At 45.5% G+C, this 27,870-nt stretch overlaps 2 protein-coding genes across 7 annotated transcripts in view; one reads left to right on the top strand and one right to left on the bottom strand.

The window, feature by feature from the left end:
- Positions 1-187: 187 nt before the first annotated feature.
- Positions 188-27,748, top strand: LOC122460854 (proline-rich protein 33-like). The gene is made up of 2 exons (XM_043517800.1): positions 188-531; positions 21,706-27,748. The coding sequence occupies exon 2, from the start codon at positions 21,715-21,717 to the stop codon at positions 23,323-23,325; it is 1,611 nt and encodes a 536-aa protein (XP_043373735.1). The 5' UTR covers positions 188-531; positions 21,706-21,714; the 3' UTR covers positions 23,326-27,748.
- Positions 14,897-27,870, bottom strand: part of LSP1 (lymphocyte specific protein 1) — an 81,655-nt gene continuing 68,681 nt past the window's right edge. For 4 of the 6 annotated variants that reach the window (XM_038407105.2, XM_038407110.2, XM_038407108.2 and 1 more), the window contains one exon: positions 14,897-16,444. The gene's annotated coding sequence lies outside the window, so the exon portion shown is untranslated. The remainder of the gene's footprint in view (positions 16,445-27,870) is intronic. The other 2 variants (XM_038407107.2, XM_043517801.1) reach the window with 1 other exon arrangement.

Below are 27,870 nucleotides of genomic sequence, written 5' to 3'. Positions count from 1 at the left end.
TCATCGGATGCATTTGGTGGAAAATACAGTGGGGAGATTTATATAAGTGAGCTGTAGCTCACGAAAGCTTATGCTCAAATAAATTTGTTAGTCTCTAAGGTGCCACAAGTACTCATTTTCTTTTTGCGAATACAGACTAACACGGCTGCTACTCTGAAACCTAATACAACCCTTGTGACACTGTTTCCATTTCTTTAAGCCTTCAGGCTTCACCTCACTCACACATCCCCTCCCCCGTCTCCACCTCCAGTTGGCAGGGGACCCCAGCAATATAGACCATGCCCTCCAGTGGGGCTGACAGCTTTAGCAGCCCTCTTTGCTATCAGCCGGTAAGAGCAGAGAAAACGTTTAGGTCAGGAGCTGTGGGGCTGTTTTTATTTTTGGCATGCATCATGGATCAATTCCTTCCCCCTCTCCCTGCCATTTGTAGGAAGGGAAGAGTCCAAACCAAGGATGTTCAGATGGATTTTTAAGCACACGGAGCTGGGAGCAACAAGCTGCAGCCTCTAACCATCACTCAGCACTCACCAGGTAACGTACAAAAGCAAAAATTGTGTTTTGAGCTTTTCATTCTTTAGATGTAGGCTGGTTTTTCCTCTCCCCCTCTTTCTCCCCCTGAAATATATTGAAACAAGATTCTTGAGGGTTAGCTGGAGAGGAGGGAGCTCTTGCTAAAAAGTGGAAAGGGCTCACATCTGTCCCCAGTGCTATAATTATTCTGTAATTCACACAGGGGAAGAAGGAATCTGACTCATGTATGGATTGGGTTGGAAACCCCACACAGGTGAGATGGGGGAATCCCTAGCAAAGGTGCACAGTTATTAGGACATGTAATGTTGGGTTTTTTCATCTCAGTGCCACTGAAAGCACTAATGCAATGAACACAGTTCTGTGGCATTTTCAGCATTATTAAGCATTTTTGCCACATTTGGCTAGATCATTGCCCCTAGGCAACCAAATGGCTGGCATTTCTCCAGGAAATACTGCCTTTCATCAGATAGTGGCACATGGATATAATGTAAGGGAATACCACATTTTCATCTCCCCTTCTTTTATACGAACGGTGTACCATGTTTGGCAATGTCGAAGGGAGTGTATTTGCTAGTCTCACTTGACTAACTGCTTGCCTATTATAGTGTGCCTTTAGTGCTGACATGGCATTTTGTCCTACTCTATGGTAGAGGGCTCAAGGACTGAAGTGCACTGGTAGAGCTATGTACAGGACAAAACTGTACAGTGCCTGCTTGCATGGTGTCTGTCTCCAGTCAGTTGACCCAGTCCCTTAGTTGGAAGCAGAGAAGGAAAATTTACGGACTTTCACCCCACCCCCAAAAATAAAAAGAGAAATCATCTGGAAATCTATTGGGCCACTGCCTTGGCCGGTATGAATCTGAGCAGCTCCATTGGCTCCATCAGTTGAGGATCTGGCGCATTTGTTTGAAGTCCTTCCATGGAAACAAACTGAGCATCTTGCAAAAATGCGAAGCCTTAGTCCGGCTGTCCATGCATGACCTGCAAGGAAGCAAGGGCCTTTCAATTCCTCTTAGAGGCACCTGAATAACCCAGATTGTTTTGACTGCCATGCCAAAGGCAAACATTTTGATGTAGGTTGTTGTGGGGTATTCAAACCCCACCCCGGGCCCAAAAGGAGTTAAAAGGCAATACTAGGCCCAGGTAGCTCCAGCGTAGGCCTGCTGCACGTGCTGTGGCTGGAGGATGGGGTTAAAAGAAGCTCAGAAGCCTAGGCAAAGGGTGGTGGGACAGTCTGGAGGAGAGACAAATACTTCTCCGGGAAATCAGGCAAAGAGGGGGGACCAGAGAGCCTGAGAGGGGATCACAGATCGTGGAAGGTAGTGTTTTCTCCAGCTACCAGCCCCTTGAAGAACAAGCAGATCTGACTCTCTGGACGGTTTTTGTGAAACTAGTATGTTTGGACTGTAGGGGCCACACCCCAGACTGAAGGAGCACATAGATAGGAAGTAGTCCATGGTGGCAAACTTAGACTCCCTGGAGGGAGGACCCTGCCAGTGTTACTTCCCTGGGCTGTGGCCCAGTGGAGAGAGAGGGCCTGAATTGCCCTACCAAATCCCACTTAAGGGGAAATGTCCAGACAGGGGTTGAGGCCAAGTCATTTCCGACCTAGTGGCAGGAACCAGGCATTCCTACTGCACCTTCCCCTTCCCCCTCAACAGACATAGATTTTTTTGGTGGACTATTGATCCCGTGTCTCTCTGCATCATCTCTTTGCTTCTTGACTCACCCATATGCTCCATGCATCTAATCTCAGCTCATGCTTCATTTTGAATATCTGTAGTATCTACTCCGTGCATCATCTACTGGATCCGTTCCCTATGGCTCTGATCTGAGTCTCATTGAAAAAATCAATAGTAAAACTCCCATTGACTCCACAGGTGGAGGATCAGGTCCGATGTGGTCCATCTGCTCTGTGAAACATCTTATCAATATGCTTTCTCACAACACCCCTCTGATCACTTTATCCACACAGCTGTTCTTGGCGCTGTCCATAAGCCTCATGCATAGTGTAGCTGCTCCATACAATATCGGTGTGCTTTTTGCATCATTCGTCTGTTCCACAATTCCTTTCTCCGTTTCATTCATGGCCCATCTGCTCAATGAGTCATCTAGCTGCTCCCCATATTGCCTATACATTCTATGCATTACCTCCTTACCTCATGAATCACGTCTCTGAGTAGCTCATGTATACATATCGTGCTATGCAAAACATATCCTAATCTATGCATTATCTTTCTGTTCCTAGCATGATATAGGTTTCCTCATACATGATCAATTGGCACCATGCACCGTCTCTCTGAAAGAGAAGTTAGCTGATTCGTGCAGTCTCAATTTGTTCCATGATCATCTGGATCATGACTGTATCATATCTCTGGCTCATGCCTCATATCTGTAGTTGGTATGCATTCTCTGTCTTCTCTTTGTATATCATCTCTGGCTCATGCTTCATTCCTCCTTCATAATAATAACCATATATATCTAGACCAGGGGTGGGCAAACTTTTTGGCCCGAGGGCCACATCGAGTTTGCAAAACTGTATGGAGGGCCAGGTAGGGAAGGCTGTGCCTCCCCAAACAGCCTGCCCCCCTCAGAACCCCCGACCCATCCAACCCCCCCGTTCCTTGTCCCCTGACTGCCCCAACCCCATCCACACCCCTGCCCCCTGACAGGCCCCCCGGGACTGCTACGTCCATCCAACACCCCCCATCCCCCATTCCCTGACTGCCCCCCCCAGAACCTCCGCCCCATCCAACCACCCCCGGGACTTCCTGCCCCTTATCCAGCCCCCCCCCCCCTTTACCATGCCAGCTGCCGCTCAGAGCAGGAGCTTGCAGCCCCACCGCCCAGCCAGAGCCAGCCGTGCTGCCCGGCAGGAGCGGGGGGCCAGAACTCTGGCGGCGCAGCAAACTGAGGCTGTGTGGGAGGAGGGACAGCAGGGGAGGGGCTGGGGGCTAGCCTCCCCAACCAGGAACTCAAGGGCCAGGCAGGATGGTCTCGCGGGCCAGATGTGGCCCACAGGCCATAGTTTGCCCACCTCTGATCTAAACTATTTGTTTCATGGTTCATCCATCTGCTCCATATGTTATCCACGTACAAGGTGTCTATTTCTTGTTTCATCTCTTGATTCCATGCATCTGTTTCATACATCACCTATGGTATTTTCCCCATTGACCATCTCTCTGCTTTCTGTATTGCCTGCTCTCTATCCTATCTTTTTGTTCTATTCACTCTTTCTTACACACATCATCTTTGCTCATTGGACCCATCTCTCTATTCTTTGCATCATCCATGAACTGCATGAAGAACAACATCTTGTCCTCTGTACACCATCACCAACATGAAGAATAAGCTACTGGCAGCAAACAATCCCATACTTTCTAATGAATTAATACCTCAAACAATGGAATATGATCATTCATGTCCAGTCTTACATTAGGGTCTAAGATCTATGGGACTTAATTAAGTGAGGTTGTGGCAAGCTCCATGGCTTATTAAACCACATCTCTTCTATCTGTCTATAAGATGACATTAAGGAAAACAAATGTAGGTGTGACTATATCTCATGTGTGTATGTCTGAGTCACAAACAATCTAGATAAAGGACATTTTGCTGCTTATCTCAACTCTTACGGAGAAGGTTTGCTGTATTTTTATATGGCACAAACTTTTCTTCCAGAGCAGGATACCTGATACCCATTTTCACCTTTTATTAGGAACTGGTGCCTGGGATGAATATATATATAGAGACAGAGACCGTAAGAAAATACCCATAGAATAAACTTAAGCAAACATTGCACCTCCTTTCAATAGGGAACTGTGCCAAGAGTGGTTAGTCAGGGGTATTCATAAGGAATATACTGCATCACATGCTTGCTGTGTGTAGGAGTTGGAATCAGACCTTTCCATGTGTTCCCTCTATTGGCTGACCTATTGAAGTTAATCATTCATCTTACAGATGGAGTCCAGTGTTTCTGAATTCTTATCTAAATGCTGGGAAGAGGACATCACTGATATAAAGAGAGATCTATTTCCCTTACATTTCACAATCCTTGGTCTTCAGATTACATGAAGCACTGATATCACGCATCAGGCCAATAGAAACATTCAGGGACAGATTCTCTACTCTTCTCCAGCCTCTTTATGTGCTTTCTGATACATGGGTGCAGGAAAGCAGCCAGAGCCATCCAGCTGAGAAGTCCCCCAGCGTAGGGGGAGCTCTCAGTTAGTAAATATCTAGCATATCCAATTCCTATAGGAGTTTTCCTCCACCTCTGTATAGGGGGCATACAGCATAGCCAGTGTGTGCTCTGCTCTGTCAATCCACAGTTGACCTATCATCCCCCAGGGAACATGAGTTGCCCCAGTAGAGATGGTGTTGGGTAGATACACCGTGAGAATCTAGAACTACAACCAGCTCCCTGCCATTCCCACAGCTCTCGGTTTCCAGATGTAATAGCACCTGCCCTAGTAATTTAGGGGAGTTACGTGAAATCCTGGCAGCAGGGATTTTTGTCCCGCTTTAGGGCTTCACCTCCTTGTGAGGGGAAAGTTTAGCTATCGAAATGTCACAGCAAAGAACAGAAAGCAAGAAGTTCATTAACCAGCAGGAATAAACAAAGGATGCTGATCATCTACAATGATTATAAATCAAGCAGGGGAAAACAAAGGGCTAAATCCTCAACTGGTGAAAATCAGTCTAGCTCTGTAAAAGTCAAGGGAGCTATGATGACATACACGACCTGAAGTGCTGCCCATTGTGGCTGGTTACTTTGTTAATATTCTCAGTTGTATTTCATTTTTAGATGCATCTTTTGCATGCACCAAAATAAATAAGGGGACTGGATGGATACAGGACTGGTAATAGAATATGGAGCCTTTCACCTTTAGAACCAGGACAGGCGAGGCCAGCACCTGAAGGTTCTTTAGTGACTTTCATGAAATGAGTTGATCTCAATGCAATACCTAGTGAACATGTGTCCACCCATCAAAGCCACCACTGTCACCATTGCTACCCTGGCTGTCAGTCTCAGAAGATTGAATGAGCATGGAAAATGAACTATCCCCTTGCTCCTAGAAGTGGTCCTTGTTAGTCCAATTTGAGGTACATTAATGCTTAGGAGGAGCAAATGAGAAAGCTCGGATTGCTGGTGGTCGTGCTGGATAAGCAGAGGAATTCTGTCATCCCAGCACGTTCCACCAGCTCTAAAACCAAGCAGGAGAGAGTAAGTTTGATTGAACTCTGAAGCTACTTTGGGGACCTTAGAAAAATCACTTCTGCTATGTTTCATTCACTATTGAAAATGGTTTTTCATTCATCTGTTTAACCTGATGGCTGCTTTGATACTTGTGTGCTGCCAATCGAGGTGCCTGTCACAAAAGCACAGTGTTCTCCAAGAAGCTGGTGTGGAAGCTCTGACTAGGACATTGGGGTATGGAGAAAGTGTTATGTGGAGAAGCATAGGTGTAAGAGAGCAAACCAAGGTGAAAGGCATCTTGCAGACCATGGAAAAGCCAAAAGCAACTGCGGATGGATCATGTCATGAGAATGGGAGATTGAAAGGAACTCTCTGCTGACTAACGGACAATACCATCCATTGGTCACCAGAGCACCAGATGCACAGCAAAGATGGAGGAGAGATTAACTCAACAAACTTTGGACAATTCACACAATAGTGCAGGCACAAGACAGGATGGTTATTTCTGAGCAGCATTGTGAGGTTTTTATCCAAGAGTGGAGAGAAGGTGTTTTGTGTTGATGATGTTGCTGCCCTCCTGGTGAGCCTAGGGTTGGGTTGATATAGGTAGCAGAGAGGTTCTCTAACCACATTTTATTTGAAATAACTGACCTTTGCCCTGGTATTTCACTTTTTTCAGTCACCACCAGTTGTTTTGACACTTACCACTGTGATTGTGTCTAGGTCTCACTATTTGCCTTCTTATGTCTCTGCTATGGCCACAAGCTTTTCCTCCACATACTGAATGCCATGCTCATCAGCAAATGCCAGGAGTGAAGCAGGAGATATGCCAGCATATTAGTGACAGGGCAGGATTTGTAGCCTCTGTGGGAGAATCAATATAGCATAGAACCAGGACACATGCCCCTCTGTTTGAAATGCAATATCCACATGCCAGTATAGTCAGATTCAAACTTCCAGCCTCTCTGGACAGTAGGTTCCATATATATATATATATATATATGCCAATACACTAGTGCCAAGATTCAAGTTCACATTTTCCAGGTACAGGGGTAACCAGTGCATAGATTCAAGCTTGCAGCTAAGAAATGTTCTGTGATTGCGATCGCTGAGAAGAGTAGCAGCTCTGAAAGGTGAACTTACAAAGCCTCACATTGGTTTCCCCATCTAGCATGGCCATCCCAGAATATTCATCCTGGCACCATGTGTCCATCACCAGCCTTTCAAATCGACAATAGCTTAGATGCCAAATCTTGCTAAGCAAAGTCTAGTGACATGTGATGGTGTTATCTGATAGTAGATCTTCATGCTACATTTAGCCAATGGAACTTTCCATCTGTCAAAGAGGATGTTTTATATAGAAGCACTAATCTCCCGGATTCATTTGGTACTATAAAATATCAAGTCGTCACCGGTTCCCTTTCCATACAATGTTTTAGTAACTTACCTGCCATCTCAAACTACAAAGGCCCAAAGAAAAATTATCACTCAGCCGCCTGTAGTCTTGAAACAAGAGTGTTTGGATGTTGAAAGGATGTTGAAAAACTGGTAAGGGTTCAGAGAAGAACTACAAGACTGATTCATGGCCTGGAAAACACCTTGCAATGAGTGATTTAAGAAGCTCAATCTATTTAGTTTATTTAATTTTATTTAAAAAGGTCCAGAGGTGATCTTAGCAGTTACAGGCCAGTAGGTCTAACTTCAGGACAGGGCAAATTGGTTAAAACTATAGACTCACAGACTTTAAGGCCAGAAGGGACCATCATGATCATCTAGTCCAGTGGTTTTTAAACTTTTTTCTGGCAATGCAGCTGAAGACAATTGTTGATGCTTGTGACCCAACAGAGCTGGGGATGAGGGGTTTAGGGTGTAGGAGGAGCTCAGGGCTGGGGCAGAGGGTTGGGGTGCGGGGGTGAGTGCTGCAGGGTTGGGCCAGGAATGAAGCGTTCAGGGTGTGGGAGGGGGCTCTGAGCCGGGACAGGTGGTTGGGGTGCGGGAGGGGGTCAGGGCTCTGGGCTGGGGTGCAGGCTCTGGGATGGGGCAGGAGATGAGGGGCTTGGGATGTAGGAGGGGGCTCCAGGTTTGGGGGGGCTCAGGGCTGGGGCAAGGGTTGGGGCATGGGGTTACCTTGGGCAGCTCCCAGTCAGTGGTGCAGCGAGGGTACTAAGCCAGGCTTCCTGCCTATCCTGGCAAGGCAGACCACGCTGCACCCTGGAAGCGGACCGCAGCAGGTCTGGCTCCTAGGCAGAGGTGCGCAAGCAGTTCCTCACGGCTTTCGCCTGCAGGCACATCCCCCCCCCAGCTACCAGCCAATGGGAGTGCGGAGCCTGTGCTTGGGGCAGGGGCAGCGCACGGAGCCCCATGGCGCCCCCACCTAGGAGCCGGACCTGCTGCTAGCCGCTTCCGGGGCACAGCACAGTGTCAGAACAGGTAGGAACTAGCCTGCCTTAGTCAGGCAGCACTGCCAACAAGACTTTTAATGGCCCGGTCAGTGGTGCTGACCAGAGCCGCCATGACCTAGTGCCTTACATTCCATGATCCAATACTGGGTCACGACCCACAGTTTGAAAACCACTGATCTAGTCTGTTCTCCTGCACATTGCAGGCCATAGAACCTCACCCACCCACTCCTGAAATAGACCCCTAACCTGAGCTACTGAAGTCCTCAAATCATGATTTAAAAACTTCAAGTTACAGAGACTCCACCATTTACACTAATTTAAAGCTGCAAGTGACCCAGGTGGACCCCATGCTGCAGAGGAAAGCAAAAAAAATCCCAGGATCTCTGCCAATATGATCCGAGAGAAAATTCCCTCCTGATCCCAAATATGCAAGTCAGTTAGATCCTGAACATGTGAGCAAGACCCACCAGCCAGACACCTGGAAAAGAATTCACTGTAGTAACTCAGAGCCTTTCCGATCTAGCGTCCCATCACTGGCCATTGAAGATATTTGCTGCTATTAGTTGCAGTTTGGCTACATGCCATCGTAGGCAGTAAAGAACAGACTTATCAGACACAATTTGTTGAGGAAGAGTCAAAACGGCTTTTGTAAAGGGAAATCGTGCCTCACCAATCTATTAGAATTCACTGATGGGGTCAACAAACATGTGGACAAAGGTGATCCAGTAGATTTGGACTTTGCTTAAGGACCTTTTCAAAGGCTTTCTGAAAGTAAGCAGTCATGAGATAAGAGGGAAAGACCACTCATGGATCAATAACTGGTTAAAAGACAGGAAACAAAAGGGTAAGAATTTTGTCAGTTTTCAGAACGGAGAGAGGTAAATAATGGTATACCCTATGGATGTGTACTGGGACCAGTGCTGTTCAACATACTCATAAATCATCTGGAAAAAGAGGTTAAGAGTAAAGTATTTGCAGACAATACAAAATTACTCAAAATAGTTAAAGTCGAAGCAGACTGTAAAGAATTACAAAGGGATTTCACAAAACTGAGTGACTGGACAAAAAAATGGCAGATGAAATTAAATGGTGATAAATGCAAAGTAACGTACATTAGAAAAAATAATCACAACTATATATAAAAAACGATGGGGTCTAAATTAGCTGTTACCGCTCAAGAAAGATCTTGGAGTCATCCTGGATAGTTCTCTGCAAACGTCTGTTCAATGTGCAACTGCAGTCAAAAAACCGAACAGAATGTTAGGAACCATTAGGAAAGGGATAGATAACAAGACACTAAATATCATGATTCAACTCTATATAAATGCATAGTACGCCTACACCTTGAATACTGCATGCAGTTCTGGTCATCCCATCTCAAAAAAGATACATTAGAATTGGAAAAAAGTACAGAGAAGAACAACAAAAATTATGAAGGGGGTGGAACAGCTTCCATATAAGGAGAGATTAAAAAGACTGGGATTGTTCAGTTTGGAAAAGAGACGACCTGGGCGGGGGTGGAGGAGGAAGGATATGATAGAGGTCATGAATGGGGTGAAGAAAGTGAGTGCTACTTACTCCTTCCCATAACACAAGAACCAGGGGCCACCCCGTGAAATTAATAGGCAGCAGATTTAAAACAAAGGAAAGGAAGTACTTCATACAATGCATGGTCAACCTGTGAAACTCGTTGCCAGGGGATGTTGTGAAGGCCAAAACTATAACAGGCGTCCAAAAAGAATTAGATAAATTCATGGACGATAGATCCGTCAATAGCTAGTAGCCAAGATGGTCAGGGATGCAACCCCATGTTCTGGGTGTCCCTAGCCTCTGACTACCAGAAGCTGGGAATGGATGACAGAGGAAGGGTCATTCAATGATCGCTTGTTCTGTTTATTCCCTCTGAAGAACCAGGCATTGGCCACTGTCAGAAGACGGGACATTAGGCTAGATGGACCATTGGTCTGATCCAGAATCTCCAATCTTAAATAAAAGACACTATTAAGAAGAAATTTGATCACAGACTCTGAGTTCCCATACTGGGAGAAGATTAGAGGGCTTTTTAATATAGCAGATAAAGGTGTTACAAGATCCACCAGTTGGAAATTGAAGTCAAGTTGAAATTCAAAATGGAAATACAATGACATACATTTTTAATAATTAAGGTAATTAACCATTGGATGTGGTAAATTCTCTAACACTTGGCGTCTTTCCATCAAGCTGGATGTCTTTCCAAAAAATATACTCTAAAGTTCAACCATAAGTTATTTGATTCAATGCAGGAATCACAGGGTGAAACTCTATGGCCTGTCTTATGCAAGTAGTCATATAAGATCTTTGTAGCCTTAAAATCCATGAACCAGATCCTCAGCATAGGTCTGTTTACTTCAATGAAGCTATTTATATCAGCTGAAGATCTGGCTTTGTGCATCTATAAATTGATCACCACAACCCAGCATGAATTCCAAGCAACCTACAGGAAGAATGCTAGATCCAATTTCTAAAACATCATCCTATGTAAACCAGAGATGAGGAACAAAAGTTGAAGGATCAGCAGTGGAATAGCTATTCAGGGGTATTCTCAGATTCCAGCCAGTGCTGAGTGACTGGCAAACTTCCAGCAATCTTGATGTTTCAGTTTGGAATGGAAAGGTCACATACTTGTCTGAAGCTTATCCAGACTTCTTTGGTGTAGAAATCAGACTTGAAACTTGCAAGGGATGCTTTATTCAAACTGGGCCTAATCCTGTTCCCATTGAAGTCAATGCCATAACTCTCTTAAATCTTGGACTTGACACTTAGTAGTTGCTGGTTTTATTAAAACCAGAAATATCACAGAGACAGACTTCATTACTGCTACTTTTGGACAAAACTTGGCAGTGCAGAGTTCTGCAACATTAAGAAGATGGACATCAACTAGAATTATCCAAGGTTTTTACAAACTTCATAAAACATCTGATTACACTGTGGGATGAAGAGTTGTTTTCATTCTTGTGTAATCTGTAACCATTCATGCATGCATGCCAGAGACCGGGATTGGAGTGACAAGTTTTCCCTGTCTTTTACCCTGTTATTTAAAGAAAGAAAATGAAGTTTAAACAGTTTAGCATTGCAAATCCTCCATCACTTCGAGTTTTTAAACAAAGACTGGATGTCTTCCTGAAAGATATGCTCTAGTTCAACCACCACACAACTATTCATACAACCATTAGTGAACTCAAGGCAAGATTCGCTGGGTGAAATTCTAGACCCTGTGTAATCCAGGTGGTCAGACTAGACAACAGTGGTCTCTTCTAGCCTTAAATTCTATAAATTATTTATTATATATATTTTTGGTCAATGTCAGACCCACTCTTTATACAGCTAGGGGAAAAAAGTTTATTCCAGCAGTACTTAGATTCTTAGACCCAACAAAAGAGGATGATATGTCAGTATACTTGCACTGAGAGCTTTCAAAACATTTATCCAGTACTATTTCTGTGGGAGTTCCACCAATATTTCCAAGGAGGAAAACCTGACATTCAGACCAAATTTTCAGACACCAGCTTCCATTTCCAGAGGGGACAAGGTACAAATGCAATTTAAAAAGAAAAAAAAATCAAAACAAAAAACCACCAATTAATTTAACTTAGAAATCTACCTAATTCCCCTGCTTTTGGCTGTTCGCTAATGCCTGATCCAAAACCCATTGAAGCCAGTAGGAGTCTGTCTGTTTCAAGGGGCTTTCAATCAGACTCTTCACTATGTAAATTGTGAGCATGCATAAGTGCAATCACAAAACTGCACCTACAATTATTTTACAGCTAGAAACAGAAGCTAGTTCAAATCCAGCCTTCAACCTTAAACAGAGCAAGCCCTGGAAATAGTGAATACTCAAGGATCTTCTCAAATTATTTTCATCAGTTTTTTAGTCTGTCATTTTAGTCACTGCTGTGAAGGCTGAAACTAAAACATGTTTCAGTGTTATTGTTATTTTAGCATTGCTCGCCAAAAGTGCCAGACGTTGTGCATCGATTTGTTTCGAGAAAGCGGCATTGAAGTGGACGTGTTTTAGTAAAAGAAATGATCCCTATTCTTTTCGTTACACCCACTGGCTCAGTCCAGAGTTCAGATCTGGAAGGATCAAATTCAAGGTGTGGCATTCAGAACGTAGGGTTTGATTCAAGCTTCACCTGACAGCATTCTAGGGGAACGTAGCTTGGAATTGTTAAAGCAACACAAGAGAAGGAAGGATGATCTTGCAGTTAAGGCACTGGACTAAGGCCCGAGCCATCTCAATTCAGCTCCCAGTTCCAGCACAGATTTCCTGCATGACTTCAAGCAAAGCGGTTAATCTGTGCCTCAGTTTCCCCTTTATAAAAAGGGGATACTACTTTGCTACATCACAGGGGTCATGAGGATAAATTCATTAATGTCTGGGAGGGTCTCAGCTGCTAGTGATGACGGCTATATTAACATCTAGATAGATGGGGAGCAGTTTCATTTTATGGAACAGGGGTAAATGTGACAGAAGGGCCCATTCTGTCACACTTACTCCAACAGAAGTCAGTGGGGACCAATCACCGCCGATGGTAGTAGACAACATGAATAAGGGTAGCAGACTCTATACTAAAGCAGTGAAAATGGGCCAATGTGAAATCCATGTGCAAACCAAACTTGCACTCAGAAGAGGAGCTATTCTGGCCTCCATCTAAGTACTCTATTGAAATTACAGCCAGACAGAACTTGCCCAATGGGCCTGCTTCTCATAGGGATTTTCTCTGTGGGAGTGGGCATTGTGTGTAGGGGTGAGATGTGAGGAGGAGAGTGCAGAAAGTGTTGGGGCATTCTTTGCTCTGATGCTAACAGTACCACATCTTCCACTCTGCTTCCATTCACTCGCTACTGAACAGGTCTGGCAGCCTTAGGCAGCTTCTTGGGCCTCTCCGAGTTTCACATCAGGATCTCATAGAACATTAAAGGCCCCATCTGCCTTCAAATCCTTTGCCTGCTTAATGATCTTGTCAGCTGGCTTCCACCACTACCAATGCCAGCTACATGTCCACACTGCAGCCCCAGGGAAAGGAATTCTAGTGAGTATGAAAGTTAAATGAAGTATGGAAAAAAGTCCCAGTTTCAGGTAGTTCCTGAAAGCAACCAGAGAGTATTCAGGCCCAATTTCTCCTGGGTCTTCTCTCTCCCTCCCCATCACTAGAGACGCCTCCTGGGTGTGGTGTTCGTTACGTCTAGTAGCACCGAGAACACTCGAGAGAGAATGCCCCACTTGTAATCCTGACAGATCCCAGTCGTCGGCAGGCAAGATCAAACCTGGGGCCTCTAGAGCTTAGTGCATGAGCTTCTACCACATGAGCTAAATGCCATTTGGCTTTTAGCTCATGTGGTAGAGGCTCATGCACTAAGCTCCAGAGGTCCCTGGTTTGATACTGCCTGCTGACAACTCCAGTCTGTTGGCATTACAAGTGGGACTGAACACCACCCCCAGAAGGTGCGTGGGTTACAGAAGCAGCTATGAAATCTGTTCATTCCTCCATTAAAGTCAGCTCCTTGACTATGACCGTTGTTTCTACTGAGACCAGTTGTGACTTGACCCAAGACTCAACGGCCCAGATTCACAGAGGTAATTGGACACTAACTTCCAATGATCCCAGTGGGAGTTAGTACCTTTGTGAATCTGGGCCCAAGTGTGGGGGAGGGAAGGTGAATACGCCAGACAGAGTAACTCTTGCTAAAGAGAGCCCATGTCACAGAGATATTGTTCAGCGTTTTGCTATGAAAGCATGCTGTTGGCACATAAAAAGAGGTCTCCCTGCTTCCCTACCCCTCCAAAATAGAACTGAATGTTGGGCAAGGTGCCAGCTTGAGATTCCTAGAGAAAAGTTCAGTGCTCTGATGAAAGCAGCATCTTAATTCTGAGCTTTATTAAAAGGATACGGGTGTGTTGGGGCAGAGGCCTTCTCCAGATTAAAAAAAAGTTTTGGCTAAGGCAATGCTGGAAAGACTTCTAGTTTCAGGCTTCTGTGGAGGTATTGAAAACAGACAACATAATTGAATAGGAGACTAGCCTTTCCCCAACCATTATTGGATAGCATGGGCAAGGATAGCACTGCATGGCTTTTGCCTGTACATGCAGAGGGTGGTACGACTGCTAAGGCTGATTAGTTTTGGCATAGTGGCCTTTGTAGTGGGTTTGGCAACATTGGAACCATCCGAAGACAAAAACCCACAGCCACGGCATTTATCTTTATCAGCCTCATTCTGTCCTTCAGTGCGGCTTTGTCTTCGTGTGAAGTGATGCCACGGGTTCACTAACCTAGAGCTGCGTGCCCAACGCTTTCCAAAATTAGATTCAGTGTTAAATTTTCGCATTTCAGCCAAAGAACTGACCATGACCGTCTCTATGGACCGAGATAACTAGCTTTGCTTTCTGCTCCTTCTAGAGGCTCTCTTAAAAACTAGACAATTCTCTATGCTACAGCCGCCATCTTTTATCCACTCCCTAAATAGGATCTGATCATTTTACTCACCCGATTCCCCACTACTGGTGAAAGTCAGAAATTCTCCTACCACAGAAAACTTTAAATGGCAGGATCTTTTCCTAAACTCTCTAGTATCTGCTGGGCTCCTCTTCTCTTTATTTCAGAGAAGCTGGGAAATTTTGCTTCCCCCAACATTTTGCTGTAGCCGGACAAGTAGAGACGTTGGAAACAACTTTATTGTATGAACTGAACCATTTTGACCATTAGTGAAACCCTCAGAGCCACAACTGTTACAATATCTTCCTCAGACATTTTATTAAATGCTCACACACGCGAAAATAAATCCAGGACAGAATCAATTAAAGCAGTAAGCAAACTGAGGGATGAGAGGCGCCCCATAAGGCAGGAGTTCCTATCTGAGGAGAACAGAAGCAAGCTGCAGGGGGAAGAACAGAAACATTTTTAAATGAGAGGAGATCAGGGATGTGCCAAAGACTGTGAGCTAGAGGACATGAAGGAGTTTACAAATTGACCCAGGAGAGTTAGTTTGCAGGGACTGGGAGCAAACCAAATCCTGTCGGGTTATCATGGAGGTCTGAGGTTTACTAATCTCCAAGGGCTCTCCCCACCCCTACAAGCAGCCCCTACCTCCCCAGAACACCCTTCTACCTAGGCAGTGCCAATGGGTGAAGGAAAGTGGCGAAGATGGCTGGTTTCTGAGCTGCACCAACACAGTCCACACACAGGAGCACAGGCCAAAGTTTGCTGATGCATTTTGACAGCAATACTGGACACAGCTCCACTGGGGCTCATGTTAAAAAGATGAGCTCGGTGGGTTTGAGTATGCAGCAAATAGAAAAGGAACCCTCAGACTCATCAGTGGAGACCAAAAGGCAAGAGCTACTGCATGGGCTCAAACCCAAAGTCTGGGCTGCCACTGTTCACATGGGACAGTCAGGGTCTGGAAGAGATTGGCACTGTGATGGACAGGTGAAGGGACCACCTCAATATGGAAACGGCTGTAGAATTAGAAAAGTCTGGATTAGAATCTTGTATTCAGATGGAATAGACTAACCTGGCCTGGACATCCACACAGAGGCCGAGGAGAGGGTCAGTCATATAGGTTTTCCCCACCTCATATTAAAGTTCACAGCAAAGAGGCACAGGTGAAGAGATGGGGGAAAAAAACAAACAAAAAAAACCAAACAAACAGGTGATAAGTTTTCCCCACTTACAGAAGAACATGGTGGTTCTTTGATACCTATAAGATGATCTAGGTTGCCAATACAGTTGTGGCTCCAACGGATTATGGAGGCCAAAATAGAGGTGGTTCTAAAAATCAGTCCACCAACCTCATCTGTTGAGCATTCCCACCACACCCAATAATCTTTTTCTGTTCAGCTTTATCCCTCCTACCCCCAAAGAGTTAGTAGCTGGAGGTTTCTCATTGGTTATTGAGACACCTTCTACCCCCTGCTTGATTAGGCAAGTTGGCAGATCCTTCTCTTCGTGTGTTCGAGAGATTAGAGAGGGCCAAAGTAATGGCCTCCCATCTCCAGCATGGAAACAAAAGGGCCCAGAGGAGCCAAATACAAAACAGCAAAGAGTCATTTAGAAAGTTAAAGGGAGGAACAATAGCCAGCTGATTATGTTCCTTTCATCCACACGAAAGCAGCGTGGGGTGATGCTCCCACTCGAGGATACAGCCAGGCTGTTCTGGAGCAGAGAGAAGTTGCCTGCCAAGGACTGGGAGAAAGACATCCTTCAGTGATCTCCCTTATAGCAGAGGAAGCATCAGCGTTGAGTACAGGGTTGCATCTAGTCAGGACCAAGCTCTGCTGTCAAAGAAAAACAGAACAAAGGACAAATTTAGTGAGAGTGATAATCTGGGCTACAGATAGTCAGCCCAAGATGCTTCCCTCCCCCACCCCCCATATCTTTTGAGTGTTCCTCCTGGGTTTACAGCCCCTATACCCTGGCTCAGCCTGTTTACAGGAGCTGCTTGCAACCCAGAATGGGAGCCTAGAATGTCTGAAGAATCAAATCACTCTCAAGGCCTCTGGATTCTGCTGCTCTATTACTGTGACATGAGGAGATCGGTCTCCTGCCCGTTGCCAGAAACAGCAGCAAGGGTCCTGAACTGGTCATGTTACCCTGGCAGAGAGAGAGAGATGCATTTCAATGTAGTCAGCTCGTCCCTAGGAGTCATCATTTAGATGCTAGAGGGGACGCTGCCCCAGTCTTCCCCTCTGAGCCCAAGAAAAATACTAAAGCAAAGCTTTCTTTCCCTTGGCGACCAGCTGCAGCAACAAAGGGATCAAGTTCCCTCAGCTCATTCTTCCGCACAGAACAGCTGATTCTGTGCCACCACTCCAGCAGCCCAAATTACTTCTCCATCTTGAAGTTAATGACTCTTCCACATGGACACTTCCCCTGTTTAAAGGTCAAACTAGAGACTAAGTTTGATTAAAGCGTCTAAGCACAGTAGAGCAGCATAAGAGGGATCCCAAGACCAGGCAGCCTTCAGGCTGTGCATCAGCATGAAGAACACACTTAACACTAAGAATCCCATGGACTTAGTCTCATTTCACTTGCTTTTCCTGAAGCTTCACAAGCTATCTGGGTTCTTTGAGAAGTTCATTCCCCCTCAATTTTATAATGAATCCCTTTTAAATATCCGCTGCAGTCAATAAGACCAAGCAAAGCAATGCATCTTTCTTTGCTCTGCTATTGTTCCAATACACAGCACTGGGAGGGGTGAGGGGAGGGATTCCTACAAGGAGGACAGATTGCTCCAAGAGAGAGCTCTCCAGAAAGCATGCAGAACTCTGTGGGGGAGACACAGATGGTAGATCTCGTGACAAAAACATGTCGTCGTACCTCCCCCCACACACAAATCTATGAAACTGAAAGGCGGCAAATTTGAAAGTAATGAAAGGTATCACTCCCACTCTGTGGAGTCCATTGTCATGTGGTATCACTGAGACCAAGGATTTAGTGGGATTCAAAAAAAATTGGACATTTACATGGATAAACAAGAATATTTAGAGTTATAATAGCAAGGATCTTTTTAAAAAAAAAATCAAGAGCATTGGAAGAGATATGAACCCAGATGCTTCAGTATATAAGTCAGCTTCTAACTATTGGGAGTAAGACTTTCACACTGGACTGATTACCTCCCAGCTGCGGGGAACCCGACATCTTCCTCTGAAACAGCTGCAAGCATTAGACAGATACAGGACTAGATGAGGCACTGCTCTCATCCAGTGTAGCAATTCCTATAGCCTAGACGTCACTTTCGGGGGTTGGGGCATAGGGAAAGTCGTCAACTCTACCATGAGGCGTCACGCTATTGGGAGGGAGATGTGTTTCCACCTGCCTCCTTTTGCTTAGATCAGTTTGTTTTGTACAGCTACACAAAACAAAGGCTGGTGCCTCCCATGTACCTGTCCCCCTCCATGGGTCACAAGCCATTAAAAGCTAAAGTGGCATTTTGGTTCCTTTTCAGAGAGAGTGGTGATACTTGTGTCATTTATGCAGCGATGCTTCAAACAAAGCTTTATAGCTTCAGATTCAGTGACTGGCACCAGGAAACATAAGAGCCCCAAGTCAGTCTAAACAGCAAGAAATGCCCTTTTTTTTAGCACACCAGGCAATATTTTAGCCAGCTAGAGGTCTGTCTACTGCTGGCCATAAGAAGATTTATATATTTAAAAAAAAGACCTACCCATGGCTACACTCCAGATATTCCCTAGATGTAGAGTGTGTTTTGCTCAAAGCAGGTTTAAAGAAAGGTGCCTAGGAGGTCCTGCCTGCATAAAAGACATTTGCAGTGGTGTAACTACGTGGATACCAAAGGGGTGCAAACCTCTTATATAGTCTTACGATTCCCCTGCTCACATACATATACAAGCAAGCTACATTGAGCATAAATAGCAGCATAGCCATGGTGGCATAGGTTGCAGCAGCAATGGCACAGATGTGCTGAGTTCATACTCACAAGTTTCAGGCAGATTTGTACACAGCACTATTCAGCCAATGCTGCTACCCAGTGCTCCTGCTGCTACGCTGCTATTTAAGTGTACCCCAAACAAGGGGAATCACATCCCTAGCTCATAGCGTAGCTGTAGCCAGAGGCAGGTCTCTGATGCGAAGTTGGGCATACACTATTGCACCTTGCACTAGTAAGTTACCAGAGCCAACTGCACCAGAGTAAATCCACTTTACGCCGGTGCAGCATAGCTCAAGTAGGAGCTTACGCTCATGCAATGACAGCAATGTAGCAACACTCGTGCAAAGCTTAAGTCAGGCATTTTGAGGTCTTTCAGACCCCCAACCCTGGGGATGTGTGGTAGGTTTGGTGTAACGAGGACTCTGTTGGACTTGCAAGCTATCACTCTGGGAGCTGGGAGAAGGCTTCTCTGATCTTGCTTGCAGGTTACAGGGCTCCATAGCCAAGTGTTCCAGCAGAGTCAGCAGCCAGCCCGTCTACGGGAAGGTGGGGCAAGTTGTGCCTCTTTGCCTTTGGGAGCTGCATCTCTGTTTTAGGGTTCTTTTGCATTCTGAATACTAACAAAGTAGCTTTCTGGTGCAACTTTCCAGCAGGAGAATCTGTTCTATCCAAGTTGTGCATGTATGCTGTGAAACAGAACAATGGGGAATGGGATTTCTAGCCCTCTTCGGTCAAATGAGTTTCACACATAAGAGCCGCTCTTGGAATAGAGCTACGCCTAATTCTAGGCTTTGCTTAAAAGTGATCAGGTACTTCGAATTTCCAGCAGTTGCCATCTAACATATACAAGTCCCCCTCAAGGCTTCCTCACAAAATGCTGTGTGGCTTTTGTGTGTGGGCACATACACAAAGCAATTGCCTTTTGCCTATGCCGACAAGCCACCACACTCCTTACAGCCTAGAGAACAGCTCCAGCTGTGCAAAGAAAATATTTCCTGCTGAGATTTTGCTGGAATTAGGGTGGCAACTGGAACCTGTGGGGAAGTAAAGAGCCTTTAACTTTAGAGTTTGCTTTAGCCCTCCCTTTTCTTCACCACTCCACCTGCCAGAAATTTCTGTAGCAAGCAAGCAAAAGGCCAGCCTCCCAGCAGGAGTAGTTAGCCAGTGCTGAAAGACAGATTGCAAACGCAGCCAAAGGCTGTTTAAGCCTCATGTGCATTGAAGTGGAAACATCTGTTCTACCCATCAAAAGGTTTTGCTCAGAGTAGTTTACAAGTGAACTAAGGCTTGCACCTCTAGAAACATTGATGCAGCATACTGCATTACCTTCCTCAAAGGCTGGGACCAGGTGAGTTAGAACTCCATGGCCCAAAACTAGAATTTTACCTACCACAGACAAGAAAAGCTGGAACGAGCTGGGCAGTTGCCAAAAAGGAGTAGAGCACCTTACAGCCCCTAGAACGCTCCCAGCCTCCTCCCGTTCATTCCTTCTTTCAGGACACTTGACACCATCCAGCAGTGGGAGCTGACAGATCCATTCACTTGTGCCTCACTTCTTAGCCAAGCAAGCTCAGCAACTGTGAAGCTGGCAATAACTGGAGGAAAAAAGTTTAAACTGTGACACTTGGGAGCTGAAGCCTGTGTCAGGGAGAGCTGGATGGAATAAGCCAGGTGCTCACCCTCACTCCCTACCCCAGCAACGGGAGCAGAGATAAAAAAAGGCGCGACCCACTTGTACTCACCCGGCAGCGTTCCAGGTCTTTAGCGGCAGGTCAGGCCGCGCTCTGGGTCTTTGGCAACGGGTCCTTCACTCGCTCCGGTCTTCGGTGACACTGAAGGACCCCCTCGCCACCAAAATGCCGCCGAAGACCGGAGCGAGTGAAGGGCCCGCCGCCCAAGTGCCGCCGAAGACCTGGAGCGCTACCTGACCTGTGCCTCAGGGTGAGTAAAAATTAAAAAGGCACCAATATATTAAAAAGGCACCACTTCTGCTCAGTCGGAGAGCAGCTGCTGCCCTGCTCCCCACCTAGCTATGCTATTGCCCTGCATAGACTTCCCAGTCTTTGCTCAGATCACACGGCTGCCCCTGCTGGTAATCTCTACACAAAGCAGCTATAATCGGTCATGAAGAACTTCTTTGGTTTCTAGACAGGGTCACAGAAGTTGCAGCCCAGGCTGAGAATGGGAAGAGAGCTGGGGCAGTGGAGGTTCACACAGCTTAGGGCATTGCCAGCCTCTGGGGTAGGGTGACCAGATGTCCCGATTTTATCGGGACAGTCCTGATTTTTGGGTGTCTCTCTTATATAGGCTCCTATTACCCCCCACCTCCTGTCCAGATTTTTCACATTTGCTGTCTGGTCACCCGACTTTGGGGTGGTGCCTGGATGTACTCTAGGGGAAACTCAAAAACAATTTTTGTAGACATGGTTCCAGCTGCAGAGTTCAGACTGGGATTTCAGACAGCTCAGAGCAAGGGGTCTTGTTTGATGCAGAGTTGAAGGAACAGGCAATACCATCTGATCTAAAGGCCAAATTAGAGCTAATTTTTATCACTAGGGTTGTGGGAGTAGGAAGGAAAATGCATTTTAGTGTTTGAGGCAGCAAGGGACTTGCTAGCATCAGGCAGCGTGAGGATAGATGCTTAGCAAGCTTCTAACCATAGGTCCTGGAACAAGGAGGGGTGCTGCACTCCCAGCTTGAAATGGTTTCCATCATACACAGGGTTTACAGTTTGGTTCAATGGCTCTCAGCAGCCCCACCATAAAAATTGTTCCAGCACCCCTGCTTCTAACAATCTACTAACATCTCAAATCCTGACCCATAGCCCTAAACTGGTGGTCACTCGTACTCTTTTGTTGTGTGCGAGTGATGTGGAGAAATATCGATTAGACACTGGTTGTATTGAGAGGGCGAGGGTAAAAGCACTAGTACAATGTCCCTCCCTCTCCCAGACAAAGCCTTGCTTCTGAAACAGACCAGACACCTCTGGGACAGCACTCAGAAGTTCTACAGACAGATGTTTGGGGTCTCCTGCCAGCAGACCCATCTTTGTGGCCCCATGGCATGCGCAAACAGCACAGCAGCATGCACAGGGTTAAGCAGATCAGTTGCTAATGTCAGCTCTAAGCTTTGTGTGCTTCATTTCAGGGAATTAAAATGCTGATCACGGTAACACCACCTGACGAGCCAGCATCCCTCCATCCACAGATTCCACCCCCTGCCATACTACCGAAACCCGGTAAGGACAATCTTAGGCTCCAGAGACTCTTGAAGAAAGTTGCAAAGAAAAATACACCACTAGCCTCCCAGCAAGCCAAATCCTTCCGGTCCAACCTCTCCCCAGTGAGCGAGGCCAGCCCAGACCTAGAGCACTGCGAGCGCTCATCCCCGCTGAAGACCCCAGAAACGTCGATGCACATCACCATCCGCCTCCCTCCCCGGTTCTCCATCAAGCCAGTCATCCACCACGTCTCATCTCCTTTCCCGAAGGCCAAGCCATTCACGCTCAAAGTAACTGAGCAGAGGAGAATCTCTGAACACCTCAAGCTCTCCGTCTCTCCAGTAGCATCCCCTGTGCACAGGCAGTCCCCATGGCAACCAAAAGGGATGACAAAACCAGACACGCCCACCCAGCTGCCCTCTCCACAGGCACATTGTGTATTCGTTTTCCCTGACCCTCCTGTTTCCATCTCACCTGTCATAGAAGCCCCGGTGGAAGTTACCCACGTCACCAAAGTGCACGCTTGTGTCCACAGCGTACAGGCACCCAGAGCAAAGACCCCCTTACCAGACCAATCCTCTACAGCCCTCAGCAGTGAGGACAGGCAGCCTTCAGCAGCCCATACTGGCAAAAGCAACACAGAGCCACCTGCAGGGCCAGCACCAGTCACTCTCAATGCTGATGAGGCTGGAGCTGCTACTCCCAAATCAAAGGACCCCATGCTTCCCACCATGACAGCAGAGCCCCCCTACAAAACTCTTAAGTCTTCAACTCCCAGAGAGTCTGTTGGGACTGCTTTCCTCAGTCCCCGGATGCCAGATCCCCAATTCAGTAGACCAGAAACCCCAGGAAGTGACACAGCAAGGTCCAGAACAGAGTGGGTTCCTGAACTCCCTGAGCCACACAGCAAAAGCCTAAGGCCAATGACTCCCCATACAGCTCAAGAAGCCAAAGTGCCAGCTGACAATACCAGGGCTTTCTCCACAGAAGCAAAGGAAGAGCTGGTCATGCCACCACAGCCAACAGCCACCATTCCCAGTCCTTCCCCCAAAGCTGAGCCTCCACCACCATCTGTGGAGAAGGCCAGACCTCTTACAGCCAAGCTTGGTGGATGGTCTCGCCTCAAGAAGCACTTGACAGTGGAACCTGAGGAGCCCCAATTCCCAGAAACTAAGCCAGCCAAGCCTGAACAGGAGGAAGCAGGAAGTAAAGCAGAATGCTCTCAAGGTAATGCCAGCCAAGACAACAGGCTGATTAAATCAAGGGCCACCAAAATGTGGGACGCCATTTTATATCAGATGACAGCCCTCAAGAGGAGAAAGCAGCAAGAGGAAGAAAAAGGAATAAGGAAAGAGGAGGGATTCTCATTCCGGTGCCGCTTGCCCCTTCTCCACAGACCACGTTTCGATGCCCGGAAACTGAAGGAGCTGGCTTCCAAACCAATGACGAAGATCACCACCATGTTAGAGTCGAGCCTACTCCACCACAAGACACCCAAGGAGCCCAAGAATTTTAACAGGACTGCATCAGGTTGGCAGCTCAAGTGAAGCCAGCTGGATTCCACCTCGGCAACAAGCCCTGAACTTTCTCAGGCCTCTCCAAGGCGCTGCCTGAGTTCTGAGCAGGAAAGTGCCTTTTAGAGCTAGATTTTCATGCAGTATGGAGGCCAAATGTGAGAAAAATATAAATAAAATCCTTCACAGCCAGCAACTTTATGGTGAGGGCTTTAGGGGATTATTATGACTGTACATATATGACTGTACATATATGATATATCTGTAGTGCATGCACACATTTCCAAAGTAGCTTGAGGATCTAAGAACAGCTCTATATCTATATGCAGCTTCATTTAAAATATTCCAATTGGAGATCAGGCTACAAAACCAAAACAAAGGACCCACAAAAAGCAGTGAAGCAACCCGTAGAAAACCCCCACTGTAAAGGCACCTTGTTTTTCATTCAGTAAATCAATGAAATTTTAGCTTTATTTTTAAGTGAATCCCAAACAGTGCAAGCCCAGAAACAGGACAGGTTGTGGTAATGCAAGTTGCTCCACACTGCCCCAACTAATAGTCCACCTCCTAGGCTGTAGGATCCAGTTTCAGACTGAAGGAAGGGTTCGGTTTCTAAGCCACTGAGTTCTTTGTTGGAACCCACAGCAGTAGCTTCAATTTCTGGTCACTCAGAACTAGACAGAGATGAATTCCCTTTGCATAGAACATGGGTGACAGGTTGTGGTATATTTCATGCTGCTCTCAAACCACACTTTACTCAGTCAAGAAAACAATCTCATTAGTTTTAGGTTTTATAATTAGATCTTCCTAGAGGTAAATTTGAGGTTGCAGGAGTGGGGGGGGGGGGGGCGGAAGGGAGGGAAAGAGACCCTTTAGTTTTGCAATGATCAGAGTTTTTCCATTCTTAAATGCTTTTGAGTGCACTTATTGGCCAGGGATTTTCAGAATGATTAGGGTTTTGTTTGCTTCATCTTTTGGGATGCCCAACTTGACATACCTTAATGGGGTCTGAGCTTCAGAGGGTGGGCAATCAGCAGTTTCTGAAAAAATTAGGTCCCTTTAAGGTGTCTCAGATTGGGCACCCAAAGCCACTAGTGACTCTGGGCCATTCCACATAGGCCAATACAGCAGGGATTTAAAAAAAAGACCAGGAGGCTTAAAACAGAGTTTCTAGAAAATAAAGTGGGTTTTTTGCAGAGAGATTCAAAAGCATCTTTTCTTGCACAGACCTAAAACATTTCCTACAAATAGCAGCATTTATATGGAACTATTTTGCAGGATTTGAGTGGGGAGCGCTGGCCTGAATCTAAAAATTTCCAAGCTACAGCCACCCCCACTGTCCTGGCTGTAGCTGAGAGGGGATCAGTAGTTCCATTTTCAGGCACATCATGAGAAATCACACATTACACCCTTCATGGGGTTCTCATGTGGCTTAGATATTTTTCACCAGAGCAGATCACCCTGGACATTGATAGGGATTACAAAAACTATCCAGAGTCACAGTAAATGAAACAAAAATCTCAAAAGCAATATAAACCTTCAGGTTATGAACCAGCTTCTAGCTATTGACTGTTAGGGGCAGGTTATCCTATAGCTGCCTACTGAAGGGTTCTTGCACCTTCCTCTCATTCAGCCAGAGCTGGCCATTGTCAAGGACCACATACTGCACTGAATGGACCCTGATCTAACCCCGAGTGGCGATTCCTATCTACTGAATAGAAACCTCTGAAGCATCTGATCTTAGCCACTGTTAAGATGGCAGACTAGGAGAAAGATTAATCTGTTCAAATGTGGCAGCTCCAGTGTTCCCTTATCAGTCTGCCTGAAGGGCATTGATAGAAAGGGTACATTATAGTGACCACCTCATACAGAACAGAACATTGTTGGTCTTCCTATTAGTCACCCAGGGAAGCCAATGGCGACCAACTGTTCCTTGTCCTCACTTCTAACTCAGGACAGACTAGTTAGCAATGAAGAACTAGTTTTTGCCACACTTGATCCCCTGCCACCCAGGTGTCAGTAACATTTGTTGGGCTAAAACCTCCACGAGCTGCCTCTTCCATTCTGCTCTACAAAATGGGCAGCACTGGCATGCACTCACCTCTGAGCTCTCTCTCTCGCCTTCAGTCTTCTCCCAAACCTAAGCAAGCCCCAATGCAATGCATTAGGGATGTCCTAGCAGAGATATGGCCAAAGCATGCCTTGGCAAGGCCTTACAATTGGGTTTTTTTAAAACCCATCAGTTCTCAAGCACTGTAGGAGACATGGAGGCTCCTCTGCACTTCTAATGGCAGTGACATTCTATTGCATTTATTTTGATCACAGCTGCTCAGATTTAACACATGGGGGGTGGGATTGGTAAATATTAAGCAGCATTACACTGAGATCTGTTTTTTCTGGCTATTTTGGGGGTTTGTTTTGTGGGTTGTTCGGTTGTTTTTAAATGTTCACAGTTGTTTGCATCTCCATAGTCGCCAGGCTTAGGGAGTGAGCTCACATAGGGTAAGCATGCAGCTATTTCCACTTCCCTAGTGAGGTTACCATAAGGGGGAATGTTTCTGCATAGCTAATATAAGATTGGTATGTTTTGCCCCAACGGGAAATTTGATACCTGCTACCACCTTCTGCGCCTACACACAGGCTGGAATTTCTCATTCCAAACCAACAGCCTTTAAAAAAAAAAAAAAAAGACACCCCACACAACCCACACTTTTGGGGGGCGGGGGGGCGGGAAGTTTAATTTCTGAGAAGAAACGAAAACTGAAAATTCTCAGTGTTGAAGAGTCAGAACTCCAGTTTTTGCCCCTGGCCATTTTCCGGTAGCAAAAACGAAAAGAGGGAAATCCCCAAAATAAGAATCTGAAAAATTTCAATATTTTTCTACAAAACAATTGCTTGGCAAAATGTACTTCCTATTTTTGGACCAGCTTTAATACGCTATACAGGTGGTCAGGGAGTTAAAATTCCACCAACACAGAAAGGTGGCTTGCTACAAGACAACCTTATGCTGACCTAGGCTGAGAATGGAGATATTTTGCTTTAGTCAAAATATATATGTGCAGATAGGCTGGTATTCTCAGGAGTCCAAGAGAGTTAGGCACCCAGATTCCATTGAATTTCAGTGAGATTTGGACATTTATCTCCCTTATGGTCTTTTGAAAAAATTCCAGCCATTTAAAAATCTTTCCCCAATTGCTATTTTGTTGTTAATTACATATTTACAGGGTGAGGATTCAGAAATGGCTCTGTGATTCCTCCTTAGGCCTAATCTATATACACAAAACTAATGAATTAATTTAGAGATAGGATTTTTAGCCAATCTAATTGCACCCGTACAACCTCTAGAGTGGATGTAGTTATGCCTGTATAAAGGTGTTTATCCTTGTATAGTTTATTCATCTTTCCTTATAGGAATAGCTATACTGATATAAAACACTTAGACCAATGTAAGTACCTCAGAACTATTGGGTTTTACTATGACTATCCCAGTATAGTCAAGACAGTCTAAAGTAGAAAGTTGTACAAGGCTTTAGTCAACAGAAATCTCTACTAAAACTTCAAGACAATCCTTTTAAGCAGTACCTATTTTCTTCTTCAACTCTTCAAATACAGCACAAGGAGCTTGTCTTCCCTAGGAAGCTACAACCTAATTCATATGATGCAGAACATGATTTCACAACCAGCATAGACAGCGCACAGGTAGTGCAACAACTTGTCTGCTGATTGCAGGAAAAGTTTAGCCATGAGCAGTTGGAACAAACACTGAACACACGTTGTCCATGTCTAAACTGACTGCGAAGTCATATTAGTTAATGATGTCAAGTACCAGGGGGTAGCCGTGTTAGTCTTTAAGGTGCCACCAGACTCCTTGTTGTTTTTGTGGATACAGACTAAGATTTATTTGGGCATAAGCTTTCGTGGGTAAAAACCAACTTCTTCAGCTGCATCTGAAGAAGTGGGTTTTTTACCCACGAAAGCTTATGCCCAAATAAATCTGTCTTTAAGGTGCCATTAGTTAATGATGCATCAAGATAAGTGTCTTAAGCGGCCTAATTTTCTAGCAAAGTCAACGCCAAATTGTTGCCAAGAAGCTTGTCTCCGGTGAAGTCAAATTAAACTCAAATATAAATAGTTCAGGTCACTGATTTTTAAATCTGAAGATCGTGTTTATAAAACATGCTGGTTTGGAATTTTCAGGGAGGGAAAATACACTGAGAAAGTCTCATTTTAACTTTTCATGACAAGGTTTCCAAACGCTTCACCAGTTTTGTTTTGTTGTTTTAGTTTGTTTCAGCATAGTTGCTTTGGGACATCATCAGCTTTTTGCAGTTTCCTGTAATAGTGGTCAAGAGTTCAGTTCTTCAGCCAGATGCCCTTGATTGGCAGTCCTTTTGTCCGATCGCATACAGTAGCCTCTTTCTAATGCCAAAACAAATTTGCTTAAAAAAAAACAAAACCAGAACCTAGAAACACAGAAAATCTATTTGTTGCCTAGTAAGAGTAACTCCACTGCAGCAAAGTTGGCACACACAAAGGACACCAATTACCATTGATGGGATATGCATTATTAGCATCAAG

The sequence above is a fragment of the Dermochelys coriacea genome, chromosome 6, assembly GCF_009764565.3.
Source record: "Dermochelys coriacea isolate rDerCor1 chromosome 6, rDerCor1.pri.v4, whole genome shotgun sequence".
In the NCBI taxonomy this organism is placed as follows: Eukaryota; Metazoa; Chordata; order Testudines; family Dermochelyidae; genus Dermochelys; species Dermochelys coriacea.
The sequence above is the reverse complement of the archived record's forward strand: the minus strand, read 5'-3'. Positions and strand labels throughout refer to the sequence as shown.